The 12662-nt window shown below is 36.5% G+C and overlaps 1 protein-coding gene across 2 annotated transcripts in view; it reads right to left on the reverse strand.

Moving 5' to 3' along the window:
• Window positions 1–12662, reverse strand: part of Ap3s1 (adaptor related protein complex 3 subunit sigma 1) — a 46175-nt gene that overhangs the window by 19024 nt on the left and 14489 nt on the right. For both annotated transcript variants that reach the window (XM_035440151.1, XM_027400865.2), the window contains exon 3: window positions 11155–11266. In XM_035440151.1, the coding sequence (XP_035296042.1) occupies window positions 11155–11266 (112 nt within the window). The remainder of the gene's footprint in view (window positions 1–11154; window positions 11267–12662) is intronic.

The raw sequence follows: 12662 nt of genomic DNA on the forward strand, positions 1-12662 counted from the left end.
AAACTATTTTTTAACCTTCTAAATAGCTAATTTTTAAAATGAAACTTGGCCTTGAAAGATACTCTTCCACCTGTAACTAAATACAGTACAACTGATGTCTTGAGTAGTGATTTAAACAAAAGAAAAAAGAAAACAAGTATTTACAATCTTTTCCTTACAACAGGATTCAAGGTAAAAAAAAAATACAGAAAGAATGATGGAAAAAAAAATCACCAAAAATAAACGCTTTAAGTAAAAATTGTCAATAGACACTAAAACTAATGAACAAATACAATACAGAGAAAAAGCTTATATAACTGTATAAACTTAAATATTTTCTGTAAGGTATTTATGAGCAGAAAGCAAAACAATTTATGGCAAGCAAACCTGGTAGGTCCATTTCAACCAAGGGACTGGAGTAAATAAATCCCCTAAATAAAATGAATCAGTTAGCAGACTTTTCCTCCTGAGAGGAAGCACTGAAAAGTATATAACATCAAGCAGATCAGATTTGGTAGTCATCTACAACCTAAATGGTCAGCACTCTTCAAAAGACTAGGTATGAAAAGCAGGAAGTGAAGAACAAAGACAGGAACCTTTAAAGACGACTAAAGGCACACTTGAGTCCATCTCTGAGGGGGAAAAAACAAACAAACAAATACTGCATTAAAAATACAGCTGGCAATTTTTAGGCAAGGAGTACAAACTTCACAAATAATGTATCTATGTTCATTTCCTTATTCTGTGGTAGTGTCTTTTTACTTTTTGAGACACTATCTGCTCTACAGCCAAGCTGCTGTCCTAGAACTCAGATATTCCTGCTTGGTCTCCAGAGAATCAGGATTTCAGGAACAGGCTACGGCTCCCGAATCTTAACAATTATAGTGTATTTAAGGACAATGTTAAATGGGGGGAGGTGGATTTGTTACTGAGTGAACATATATGGTATGTAAGAATTCTTTGTACTATGTAGTCTACCTTTTTGCAAGTATAAAATAATTTCAACTTAAAAAAAAATCTTTAAAAGGTCAACATGATGGCTCAGGTGTACAGATGCTTATCATAAACCAAGTCTGATGGCCTGAGCTCAACCCTGGGAACCACATGATAGGAGAGAACCCTGCAAGTTGTCCTCTGACCTTCACACACATACCATAGCATGCACACATCAGATACTATATCCACGTACATGCGGTCCATTAATGTAAAAATATTTTTTGGAATTTTTACAAACCTTTTTCTTTTTTAAATTAAGCTTAAAGGGCATTTTCTATGTCCAATTCTTACCTTAAAACCAACCATTCTATACCAGGAAGCCATAAGTTTACTTTAAGTCCCAAATCAACAACAAAAAGTAACAAAAGCTCGGATTTGTCTGAAATTTTTATTGAGTAAGAGAAAATAAACTTTTATGGTTTCCAGCCCAAATGTCTTGCCTGACTGCTTCACTTACTGGAAATGGCATTGATGAATGTTTCATAGTCTACACTACATGCAGGTTGCTTATATTTGTAAAATACATCCAGGAAGATATGTGCTTAGGCAGTTACAGAAAAGAAATCTGTTAAAAAAAAAAAATTTGAAGCTAAGTAATTTACCCAAAGTTATACAACTGTTACATTAGCTATGCCCTAAGCTCATACTACTGTGTCTCCGACTAATTATCAACCTTGCATGATGATGTCTTTCAAGGAACTGAGGCAGCAGCACAGTATGTAAATTAGGGAAGTAGGCAGCACCAAATTTGAACAGGTAAAATGTAAAATCTAAGTGATCATTACATTTCTAATTATTGAAAAGTAGACATTTCAACCTTGAAAACAAGGTAGGAAAGAGAGTTAAGAAATCTGAGCAAGCTGGGCGGTGGTGGTGCACGCCTTTAATCCCAGCACTCAGGAGGCAGAGGCAGATGGATCTCTTTGAGTTCAAGACCAGCCTGGTCTACAAGTGCTAGTTCAAGGACAGCCTCCAAAGCCACAGGAAAAGAAATCTGAGCAATTCTAATTTAAAGTGTTTATAAAAACATTTTCTGGTTTAGACACATACATATTCACTCATATTCCTACAAACATATGCATGCATGCATACAGAATGTACATAGTACATATATACATATTTTTTCACCAAAAATGGAAAGCTTAAAATATTTTGACTAACAATGAAGCAAAATTTTCCTGAAATGATTCCTGAAACATGCCCTCTAGGCTGCTCAGAATGGCTTGCATGCCAGCGTTCCCTTTCTTCACAAGGAAATGTAGGAGAATCTCAACCGAGAACTCCAACTATCCACAGTCCTTTGATACTGGGTAGCTGGTTCTCCCAAACAATCTTTCAAAAACAAGAGGATTCTAAATCTAGATAGCCCCAGCTTTAAACACCATATCTGTCACCCACTAACAAGAATGCTGTCAAGGCACCCTCACTATAAAAGAGGGAAATGACAGGCAGGGGTGGCTCCATTAGCACATGGCACCAGGCAATTCCAAAGGTTAGTAACATCCACTTCAGCATAATTTACTATAGGATAAAGGGAAGACTGGGAGATCTGCTTATCAATTGTCCCAATTAAGTATACTATTTTTTAAAAGACTTTCATTTTTAATTGTGTGAGTGTGCATATGAGTACAGTGCCTGCAGAGGCTAGAAGAGCGTGTCCAATCCCCTGGAGCTGAAGTCTCAGGCCGTTTTAAGCCACCTGGTGTGTGTTATGGAATATCAGTTTAAGATGTGTTACATTCGTTTATACTGTGGAATATTTGTTTAAATATGCAAAGATGTGTTGCATTCTTTTATGTTGCATTTGTTTAATTCTGTAAAGCTGTGTTACTTTGTCTAAAACACCTGATTGGTCTAATAAAGAGCTGAATGGCCAATAGCTAGGCAGGATAGAGAAACAGGTGGGGCCGGAGGAGAAATCGAGGAGATCAAGGAGTGAAAAAAGGAGAAAGAGAAGGGGACACCAGGGGCCAGCCACCTAATCACACAGTCAGTCACAGTGTAAGAAGGAAAGAAAGATATATATAATAAAAAAAGGTAAAAAGCCCAGAGGTAAAACATAATTAAAGATAAACGGGATAATTTAAGTTAGAATAGCTGGCTATAAACAAGCCAAGCTAAGGCCGGGCATTCATAAGTAACTCTCTGTGCATTTATTTGGAAGCTGGGTGGCAGGCTCCCAAAGAGAAAAACAAAAAACAAAAAACTACAGATGGGTGCACTGAGAACTGAGCTTGGGTCCTCTGTAAGACTAGTACGTGTTTTTAATGGTTGACCTATTTCTTCAGCTACCTTCTCAGGACATAAATGTGTCACCTTGTAAAACTCATCCCAAAACATTATACAGCATAAAGGAGAAAATCCATAAATATTTCTAAAAATAAGACAGAAAAAAAATTATCAATTCAGTTTGTGTACTAATTAAGTCAGCCTTTATATTCCCTTCTTATAAATATATGATTTGATGAAAAGTGTTAACTGAAACATCACAGGCATTATACAGAATGTCTTTTCAATGTTCACACCTATTTGGTATTATTATTTACCCTATTAGAAGAAAATTAGGGTCAAAGTTATACACCTAGTAGGCAGAGCCTGAACACTTTTAATACAAGATCACACACTGCTTGAATTCACTGACCTTTCTAGCCACCCTATCAGCTCTATGAGCAGCATCTTCAGAACAAGTACATTTTATAGACGAAGAAATGAATACTATACTAATTTAGCACAGCACCCTCAAGTGAAACAATAGCACAAAACTTAGTCTAGCAGTGCTGTAATTGCTGTCAACATTACACATGGAGCTTTAAATCAAACACATATCCCAATACCACGGTTCTTCCTAACTAAACTCAATTTTCTTTTCACTACAAATAACCCAGGTCAACAGTGTGGTGACTGCTAAATGTAATACAGAAAACCACATCAGAAATTTGGAATTATCCACTATTGTGTTTCCATTATCTGTGTGGCATAAGACACAAATTGAGGATAATATGACTGCTTATAAATAACCCAAAGGAACCAACATTAATATTTAATGAACTTCTGTTCTTACTATGTAAATATTTTAACATTTCCAATGTACACATGCAGCAACAGAAAAGACTCTTAGGCAAGCTATAACATATGCTCAGTCATCACAATAAAATAGTACATATCAAGAATAGAAAAGACTCCTAGTGTGGGGGGTACATTGCTTCAATCCTAGCACCCAGAAGGCAGAGGAAGGAGGGTCTCTGTGAGTTTGACACTTATGAGCAATTAAAATAAACAGACAGAAGCTATTGTTCAAGTGAGTGACATAATGGCATAAATTCTATACAGAGTGTATTAAATGCTTCTTCCAGACTTTATACAACACAAAAAGTCAAACCAGGGAACTCAAGCATACTTCAAGAACCCCAAGCTGGGTGTTGGTGGTACATGCCTTTAATCCCAGCACTAGGGAGGCAGAGGCAGGCGGAGCTCTGTGAGTTCAAGGCCAGCCTAGTCTCCAAAGAGAGAGTATCAGGATAGGTTCCAAAGCTACATAGAGAAACCCTGTCTCAAAAAACCAAAAAAAAAAAAAAAAGAACACCAAATTTTTACACAAAATACGTATTTTTCAATGATTATTTGAATAGTACTTTTTTTAAACATTGAAAACATCAAAATTACAAGTATATGTTTAGTAAGAGAATGCTGATGTTTTCTTTATTCTCTATGGAATAAGCAAGAACAAATGGGTCTCTCTCAGCTCTTCTAGGTTTCTCATTTTCCAGGTTTAATTTTTTTTACATTAGAGTTGTAGCCTCACAGCCAGAGGGTGAAAATAATCAAGAAAATCAGTTCTGGATAAGCTCTGAATAGCTGTTTGATGAAACAAAACAAAAAATGATGAGCTTCTCAATTCATCTTTGTTCATGCAACCATGTTATCATGACAACTGGCTCACATATGTTCAGTGCTCCCACTTAAGCAATAAAACAACTGGTAAGCAAGAGAAAGACACCAACATGGTCAAGGTAATGACAGACTCACTACCTGTTAAATAAATTAAAGAATTTTTCTTTCTTTAGTAACACAGTAAGTTGATGTGTAATAAGCCAAACGTCTTACAAAAATAGCTCTAGCTTTTTTTTTAAAGAATTTTATTTTCATCCTTGTGTATTCATGGGTATCTCTCTCTCTCTCTGTGTCTCCTGTGTGGGTGCCTAAGAAAGCAAGAAGAGGGTGTTGGACCCCTTTGAGGTAGAGCTACAAGTAGGTGTGTGGCACTGAAGGACTGAAGGTGCATGTTAGGAACTGAATGGAGTCCTCTGCAAGAGCACCTTTTTACCCACTTTTTACTCCAGCTCCTCTAAGTCTGCTTTTAAAATAAGCAAAATGATATAACTCTCCTGAAATACTCTTTTCTGCATTTTATGTAATATCAAAACAAGTCATCAGGGTGGAACATGATAGCACAAGTAAGGTGGTTCTGTGTTTAATAACACACACACACACACACACACACACACACACACACACACACACACACACACACATCAAATTCCATCACCACTAAAGTTACTAATGTTTGAGAAATAAAGCCAAAAACATTAGCAACAGGCAACATTTTCCTATTCCAAAACTACATTACAGAATTACTTCAGTTCTGATGTACAATTCTTGTCCTTTGACAGTTCCTTCTCTAAAACTCCCTTCCGAGATGCAACAGCTGTCCTATAGATGGACCACAACATCAAAACCAAACGTGTACAAGCACAGAGTACTTCTGCATTACCTCTAAGCAAATTCATATCCATTTTGGTCTTTCTCAATAAAGCAAACTGGTTTTTAAAGGAGTTCCTTCTCTTGTTTTAACTCTAGAGAATTTAATGAATGGCTAGCTTAGGTAAATAAAAACCAGTACTTTAAATGTAGCATGTGTCATCTACCATTCTCTTCAGTCGTAAACAGCCAACAGAGAAACAGAAAGAATAGAAAATTATTTTCTACAGAAATACAAAGTTTTATAATAAAACTATAATTATATACCAAATAAATTAGTAGTGTAATATGAACTCAGAAGGCAATGCAATGTATAGTTCTGATCATTCCTTGTTTGTTACCAAGTCATATAAAACCAAAACTGTCTTCTCTTTCCTCACTAGGAAGATATACAGGGAAACAAAATGGTGATTCTTAAATGGCCATCAGAGCTAAAAGGACAATGGACAAGCATGTTAAGTCATAGTTACTGCAGACTCAAACTTAATTTGAAGTCTCTGCTTAGAGCTTTAAATATTATTTTAAAATTATATTTAACTTTATCCTATATGTTTATCTTAAATTATCATTTTTTTTACCACCACCACCAAATAAGGAAGAAAGGAATGAGGGAAGAAGGGGGAACAGACACACAGCAAATGCTTACCATGATTACTTTGGTTTCATGTGACTGACACCTGCCATGATACTCAAAAACCACTGTAAGAAATAGATTTGGGAGCTGGAGAGACCGATCAGTGGTTAAGAACACTAAGGGTTTTTCAGAAGACCTCAGTCAGTCTAAAAATCCACACTGGGCAGCTCACAGCTGCCCGACTCCAGTTCCAGGTGAGCCAATACTCTTTTGGCTTCCTTGGGTACTCATATGCACATGCATAGAGATATACATAAAAATAATATACATCTTAAAAGAACAAAAAAGAATTACAGATTTGTCAATTATGGTAGCAGCACACGCCTTTAATTTCAACACTCAAGAGGCAGAGACAGGTGGATTTCTGTGAGTTTGAGGGCAGCCTGACCTACCTAGTAAGTATGATGCCAGCCAGGTCTACATAATGAAATCCTGTCTTAAAAATCAAAACCAGAATTATAGGATTAAGAATAAAGTTGTACACTTTACTTACTAATAATTACAATACCCAAAGCTTTTAGTCTTGCCACTTCTATGTCTAAGCTTGGTTACTCAGAATTTATTAAGTTTTCTGTTTAGTAATTTCTCATTAAGATCAAGATGCTTCCTTCCTATAGATTTACAAACCATAACTCAATTGACAAATAAATGTTTTTACATGTAGCTTTTCTCAGCTTACAACTTATTGATACCACATCTCTGTGTACTATTCAGATAGAAAGCAAACAAAAAATTGTGTATATTTCCTCTCTTGATAATCTTGATCAAATACAATTACTTTTAACAATAACATTTAAAAATTTAAAAATTATTTACTAGTGTGTCCACATGGGTATGTGTGATTAGAAGACAACTTAATGGAGGTGGTTCTTTCTACTGTGTGGGTTCTATCCAGCAGGCTTGCTCAGCAAGTGCTTTTACCTGGTCTCTCGCCCACAACTACATTTTTAAAGGTAGTTTGCCTTTCTTCTTCTTTCTTTAGCTTTTGGATATAAACTGAAAATATAAAAGTCCTCAGAATATATTTAGGGCTTAATCATCCTCACAAATTAGCACATCAAACAGAACTCAGATAAGAAAATGTCAATAGCATGTAGTGATAGCTATATTTTATTTTCTGTATAACTATTCTAATTAACCTTTAGGCTTTACTGTCAGTTATTTTATACTGAGTACTGTATATGGGCATTAAATTCATTTATTTATTTACTCATCAAACAATTATTTCTTGAAGACCTACTACTGCTTGTATGAGATAAATCAATAATAATGCAATATATAGTTCTGGTAAATAAGTCAGTAAATAACATAACCTCTAGGCCATCATAGAGCTTTTTTTATTCTATTAGCAGTAAATGATAATAAAACATGTCAACCATATGGCATATAAAATGATAACAGGTGCTAAGGAAAAGAAAACTACAGCAGATAAATGTTAGAAATGTAGAAGGGATTTTTAGAAAGCGTGGCCAGAGATTTCCATATTGAAAAGATAGTATCTGGGTCAAAATCTGGAAGAATGATAGGGAACCAGCCAAGTAGGTACCATTCCAGGTACAGAAGCCAGCAAGTACAGAGATTGAAGTAGCAGTATGCCTGTTACATCAGCAAGAGGCTAAGCACATGAGAAGGAGACAGAAGGAAGATAAGCAATGGGGGTGGGGGATGTGTTAGAACACATAGGCTCCTGGGTAGCCTATTGCCCATGTGCAAATATGGCTTTTACCCCAGGAAAAGCAGAGGTTATGAAGAGTCTAGAATAAAGGTGTGTGACACTGCATACTGCAATGGCTTCTGACTGAAGCACCAAGTAAAGACCCACAACAGTAGAAACAGGGGACCAGCCAGGAAACTGCCAGAATACAGTTAAATGGGTGGCTTGGACCAAGGCGTGAAGAAGATAGTACATGGTCAGACAAGGATTTGCTTAAGATGGAGGCAGAGTGCTGAGAAGCTACTTAAGTTCCAAATACTGTGCTGTTCCTAACGATAAGGTAAATACTACAGGAGATACAGAGTTCAGATCTACCTCAGAGTGGGGCACAGGAAACTTGAGATCTTTATAACAACCAAGTAGGGACATCCAGGAGAAAATTGGGCTTCAAAGTCAATTATTCAAAGGAAAGGTCTGGGCTAAAGATTAAATTCGGTACCATCAACAAATTGCTAGTATTTGGGAAAAAAAAAAAAAAACCTTAGCAAAGAAATAACAAAAAGAGAAGATACTCAAGACAGAACACCCTAGGACTTCATCAACAACTAGAGGTAGGTGAGATGAGGAGATCACAATAAAGTAACTAAAGATATAGGACAAAAACCAGGGAAGAAAACTATCCAAAATCAAGTAGAGAAAGTACTCATCAAGCAGAGGAAGACTGCTAAGTACCCTGCAATTCAGCAGCAAGAGAGCAAAAGGAGTTTCAGATATACTTTCTGTGATAAAAGTATTTTGCTGTCAAAGGAGAGAAAGGAATTAAGTCAGTGACAGAAGGGAGTGAAGATGGGAGAGCATAGTGGTGGCTGAGGTAATGAATTATACCAGAGGACAAAATGATACAGGGGAGTAAGGATGCTGGAGCAAGAGGAAGTGGAAACTACTATAAAAACCCTGGTTCCCCAGCTAGGAGCACAGTGAATGCAGGACTTACAGAACACACAACAGACAGGTAGGTAGATAGCAAGAGCTTGCCAATATTTTCTTCTAACTGCTTCAGTTTTGTTAGTGCTCTAGGAAGTGAGGTCTACCTAGAGTTTTGAGGAAGTGATGTTAGGGTGGAAAAAAAAAAAAAAAAAAAAAAGAACCAGACCACAGAGATAAACTATGTTCAGTGGCCAGCACTAAGGACTTCCTGAGATCAGTGATCTAAAGGGAGCAGCAAATATGACTGTTTTCTACACACTTTCAAACGTATGAGCACAGGCCAGGAATTAGGTGCATAGAAGGCTATGCACTCTTGGACTACACATAGAATCTAAACTGAATAAAGACAAGTGAGACCCAGGTAGGATCAGGGAGAATGAAAACCATGCCAGATGTTAAAACCTGAGGGACCCAGAGTAAGAGAAACAAACATGGAAAAATGTGAAGGTGGCTGAAAGAAGAAACTGAGACTGAACTGACAGGCTGATTTGAGCTTGTATGAAAACACAGTCTACACATGAACAGATAGCTGGAGCAGAAGGCAAACTCTGAAGGATTGTAGTTCCAGTTTTGAAGACATAAGGCTACTGAATGTTGTACATGGGAACACCGAAGTCCCCAAGAACTTTCACACATTCACTCTTGTTCTGAATGCCAGTGAGTAGAAAACAACTCTGAAAAATCTACAGATTTTAGGTTTCTACAATCTTGTGAATAGAGATAATTGCTATCTGTCTTGGACTATCTTTTCAAATCTGTCACACTGACAAACAGCCTGGGAAAAAATAGTGTTTTCCTCCAAAGAAAATGACAAGTTCACCTTTTCCCTTAAAGATAATCTCATCCTTCCCAGAGCAGTCATGATTTACCCATTATATAGAATTTCAGCTCCTTAAGCTTGGGATCCCCCACCTGTGTGATGAGCTACTAGGGTGCAGGCATCACCTGGCTCCTTCACAGCACCCTTCTGAGACTGAGAACTAGTGCAGACAAATGTTAGCATGGTTTGGTGTGTTTTGTGGATAATGCTTTTGTTGTTAGTAATGCAAGAAGTCTTCTGCCCCATCTTCTACAGCCATCCTTTATACTGTAGGTCAGCTTGCAAATGGAGGAAAATCTCAAACCCTTGACAGATGCTGACAAAATCCTGATGACTACAACTAAATATGTAGGAGGAAGACAAGTCTGATAACATGAAATCTAGAGATGTTTTAAAAGAAAATATTCTGGAAGAAACAAATACATCTCTAGATTCAATAATATGAAAAAGCAAACACACATACACACACACACACACACACAATCTGTTACTTGTGAAGGTTGAAGTCAATGACAAAGCAAGACTTAAAGAACTGAAGTAGTATTAACATGTGAGGTTCAAAATATCCATTTTTTGGCCAGGCCGTGGTGTTGCACACCTTTTATCCAAGTACTCAGGAGGCAGAGACAGGCAGATCTTTGTGAGTTTGAGCCCAGCCTGGTCTACAAAGTTAGTTCCAGGACAGTTAGGGCTGCTACACAGAGAAACCATGCCTTGAAAAGCCAAAAAATAAAAACAAAATGTCCATTTTCTTATAACTAACCTTGAGTTCTATGGACATTACAAAAGCTTTTCAGGAGACTAGGAGAGTTAAGTCTTTAGGGTCAGATGAAATTAGTTCTAATTAGTTCTAGTCAGACTAGTTTCTACATCCTTGATATGGATCATGAAGGTACTGTCTTTCTAGGTGAATTAATCCACTTACAAGTTCATAGCTAAACAAGTTATCAGGAGGTGGAACCTAGTTGGAGGAAGGGGGCCACTGGAGGTGATTCTGAAATATTTATCTTGTCCCTGGCCCTTCTGCTTCCCAGGACAGCAGTATTCCTCTGCCATGCTTTTCTACTAGGGTACTGCTTTGCTGTGGACTTAGATGCAATGGGATCAACTGGCAGGATGAAACTTCCAGAACTGTGAACCAAAATAAACCTTTCTTCTAACATGACTTATGTCAGGCAATAGGTCACAGCATACCCACCTCCTATCAACTATGGAACACTTCTTATCAAACAAAACACGTTTTTTTTATAAAGTTTTAAACTTAAGTTTATAAAAATATAATAAAAAAAAAAACTAAAGGTAGCTTAGATGCAACTGTTAACTTACCTGAATTAGATCTAAAATGCCAAGTTCACTTTCTGAGGAATCCACACAGAAGACAAAATATAGTGTTGCATAATGTCTATAAATCAGTTTGTTGTCAGATCCTCCAATTAATCTAAATGACAAAACAATTAAAATGGTGTAGGGACCAAATGCAGACCATTTCATTAGCTCAAGCAAAATTACATTTGTTAAAACCTTTTAGAAAACAAAATGTAACAATGGCATAGCATTCAAGTAAATTTTAGAAGCTAAGTAAATTAAAACAGCAATTTTCTTCAGAAATTACAAGTAAAAAAGCCAGTACTAAATTTTAGTTAGTTATTCACTAAAGTATTTACTGAGTAAGTATGGTGTGTCACTGATAGCAAGTAAAGAGACAAGAAAGTTAACAGGTAGGGGAAGGTGTCACACAGAGAACCAAGACAGGTCTGGCATATCCATGGATTTTGCACTTCAGAATGAACACTGAGAGAGAGAGAAAGAGAGAGAGGGAGAGAGAGAAACATTTAGATTGACATCTAATCATTACGGGTGGGCCACAGAAAAATGAAGAGAGGAGTATCGTGGGGTAAAGTAGCAATGGCTGAAAAGGGCCATTATCAAAACAATATGCACTTTCAAGGAGACAAGAGGCCAGTAGACAAGTATAGATTAGTAAACAATAATGCTGAAGGAACAGGCAAAAAAAACAGATCACAGAGCATGTGCAAGTGCTTACAAGATGTAACTTCATAGGTCACAGTAAAATACACAGCTAGACTGATTATCAGCTAGAAAAAAAAATAAGAGTATTTCTTAAGTTTCAGACAGACTTAGCATTAAGATGCTCTCCAAAAACATTGTTCTTAAATCTAAATGTAAGAACACTGGGCCAATGAATACTCAATTCTTTCATCAAATACTTTTATTCATATTGATTAGAATTCAGCATTTTTAAAAGAATAATTTAGGAATCATCTGAGGCATCTTATATTTCTCCAAATACACTTTAGCTGTATAATAGTCGTTTATAATACCAAATTCACCTTCTCAAGACCACTTCAACATTAACATAATTTAAAACCAGCCTAAATACAATCAAACTAAGGGAGCATTCACAACAATATAGGGTGTGGCATTTTTCTTATTCCATAAATATAACAATAAAATTACAAGCTCTATAGAAACTGCTTCTCTTAAGTACATACTACTTCCTTGTCCCATAAGAGCAAAAACAAATGATCTTGGTGGGGAAAAATGAAGGACTCTTACTATGCTAGGTTACTTGTCTGGAGAGGATTTAATTTAAAAGTCTGTATGTACACTTTAAACATTCTGAGACTGGTTATAACAAAAGTTAAAACTGTTCCCTGAAGGGGCGAAATAAGCAGCAGTTTCACTGTAGGTTGTCTTTTGTTTTGCTTTAAAATATCATGCTTCTGAAAAATGGGTTACAAAGTAGATTAACGCTCAAAGACCTCTGAAAGGCAAGGACATAGTTGGCCTTGAAAACATAAATTCACTTTAAA

Source organism: Cricetulus griseus, chromosome 2 (genome assembly GCF_003668045.3).
Source record: "Cricetulus griseus strain 17A/GY chromosome 2, alternate assembly CriGri-PICRH-1.0, whole genome shotgun sequence".
Lineage (NCBI taxonomy): Eukaryota > Metazoa > Chordata > Mammalia > Rodentia > Cricetidae > Cricetulus > Cricetulus griseus.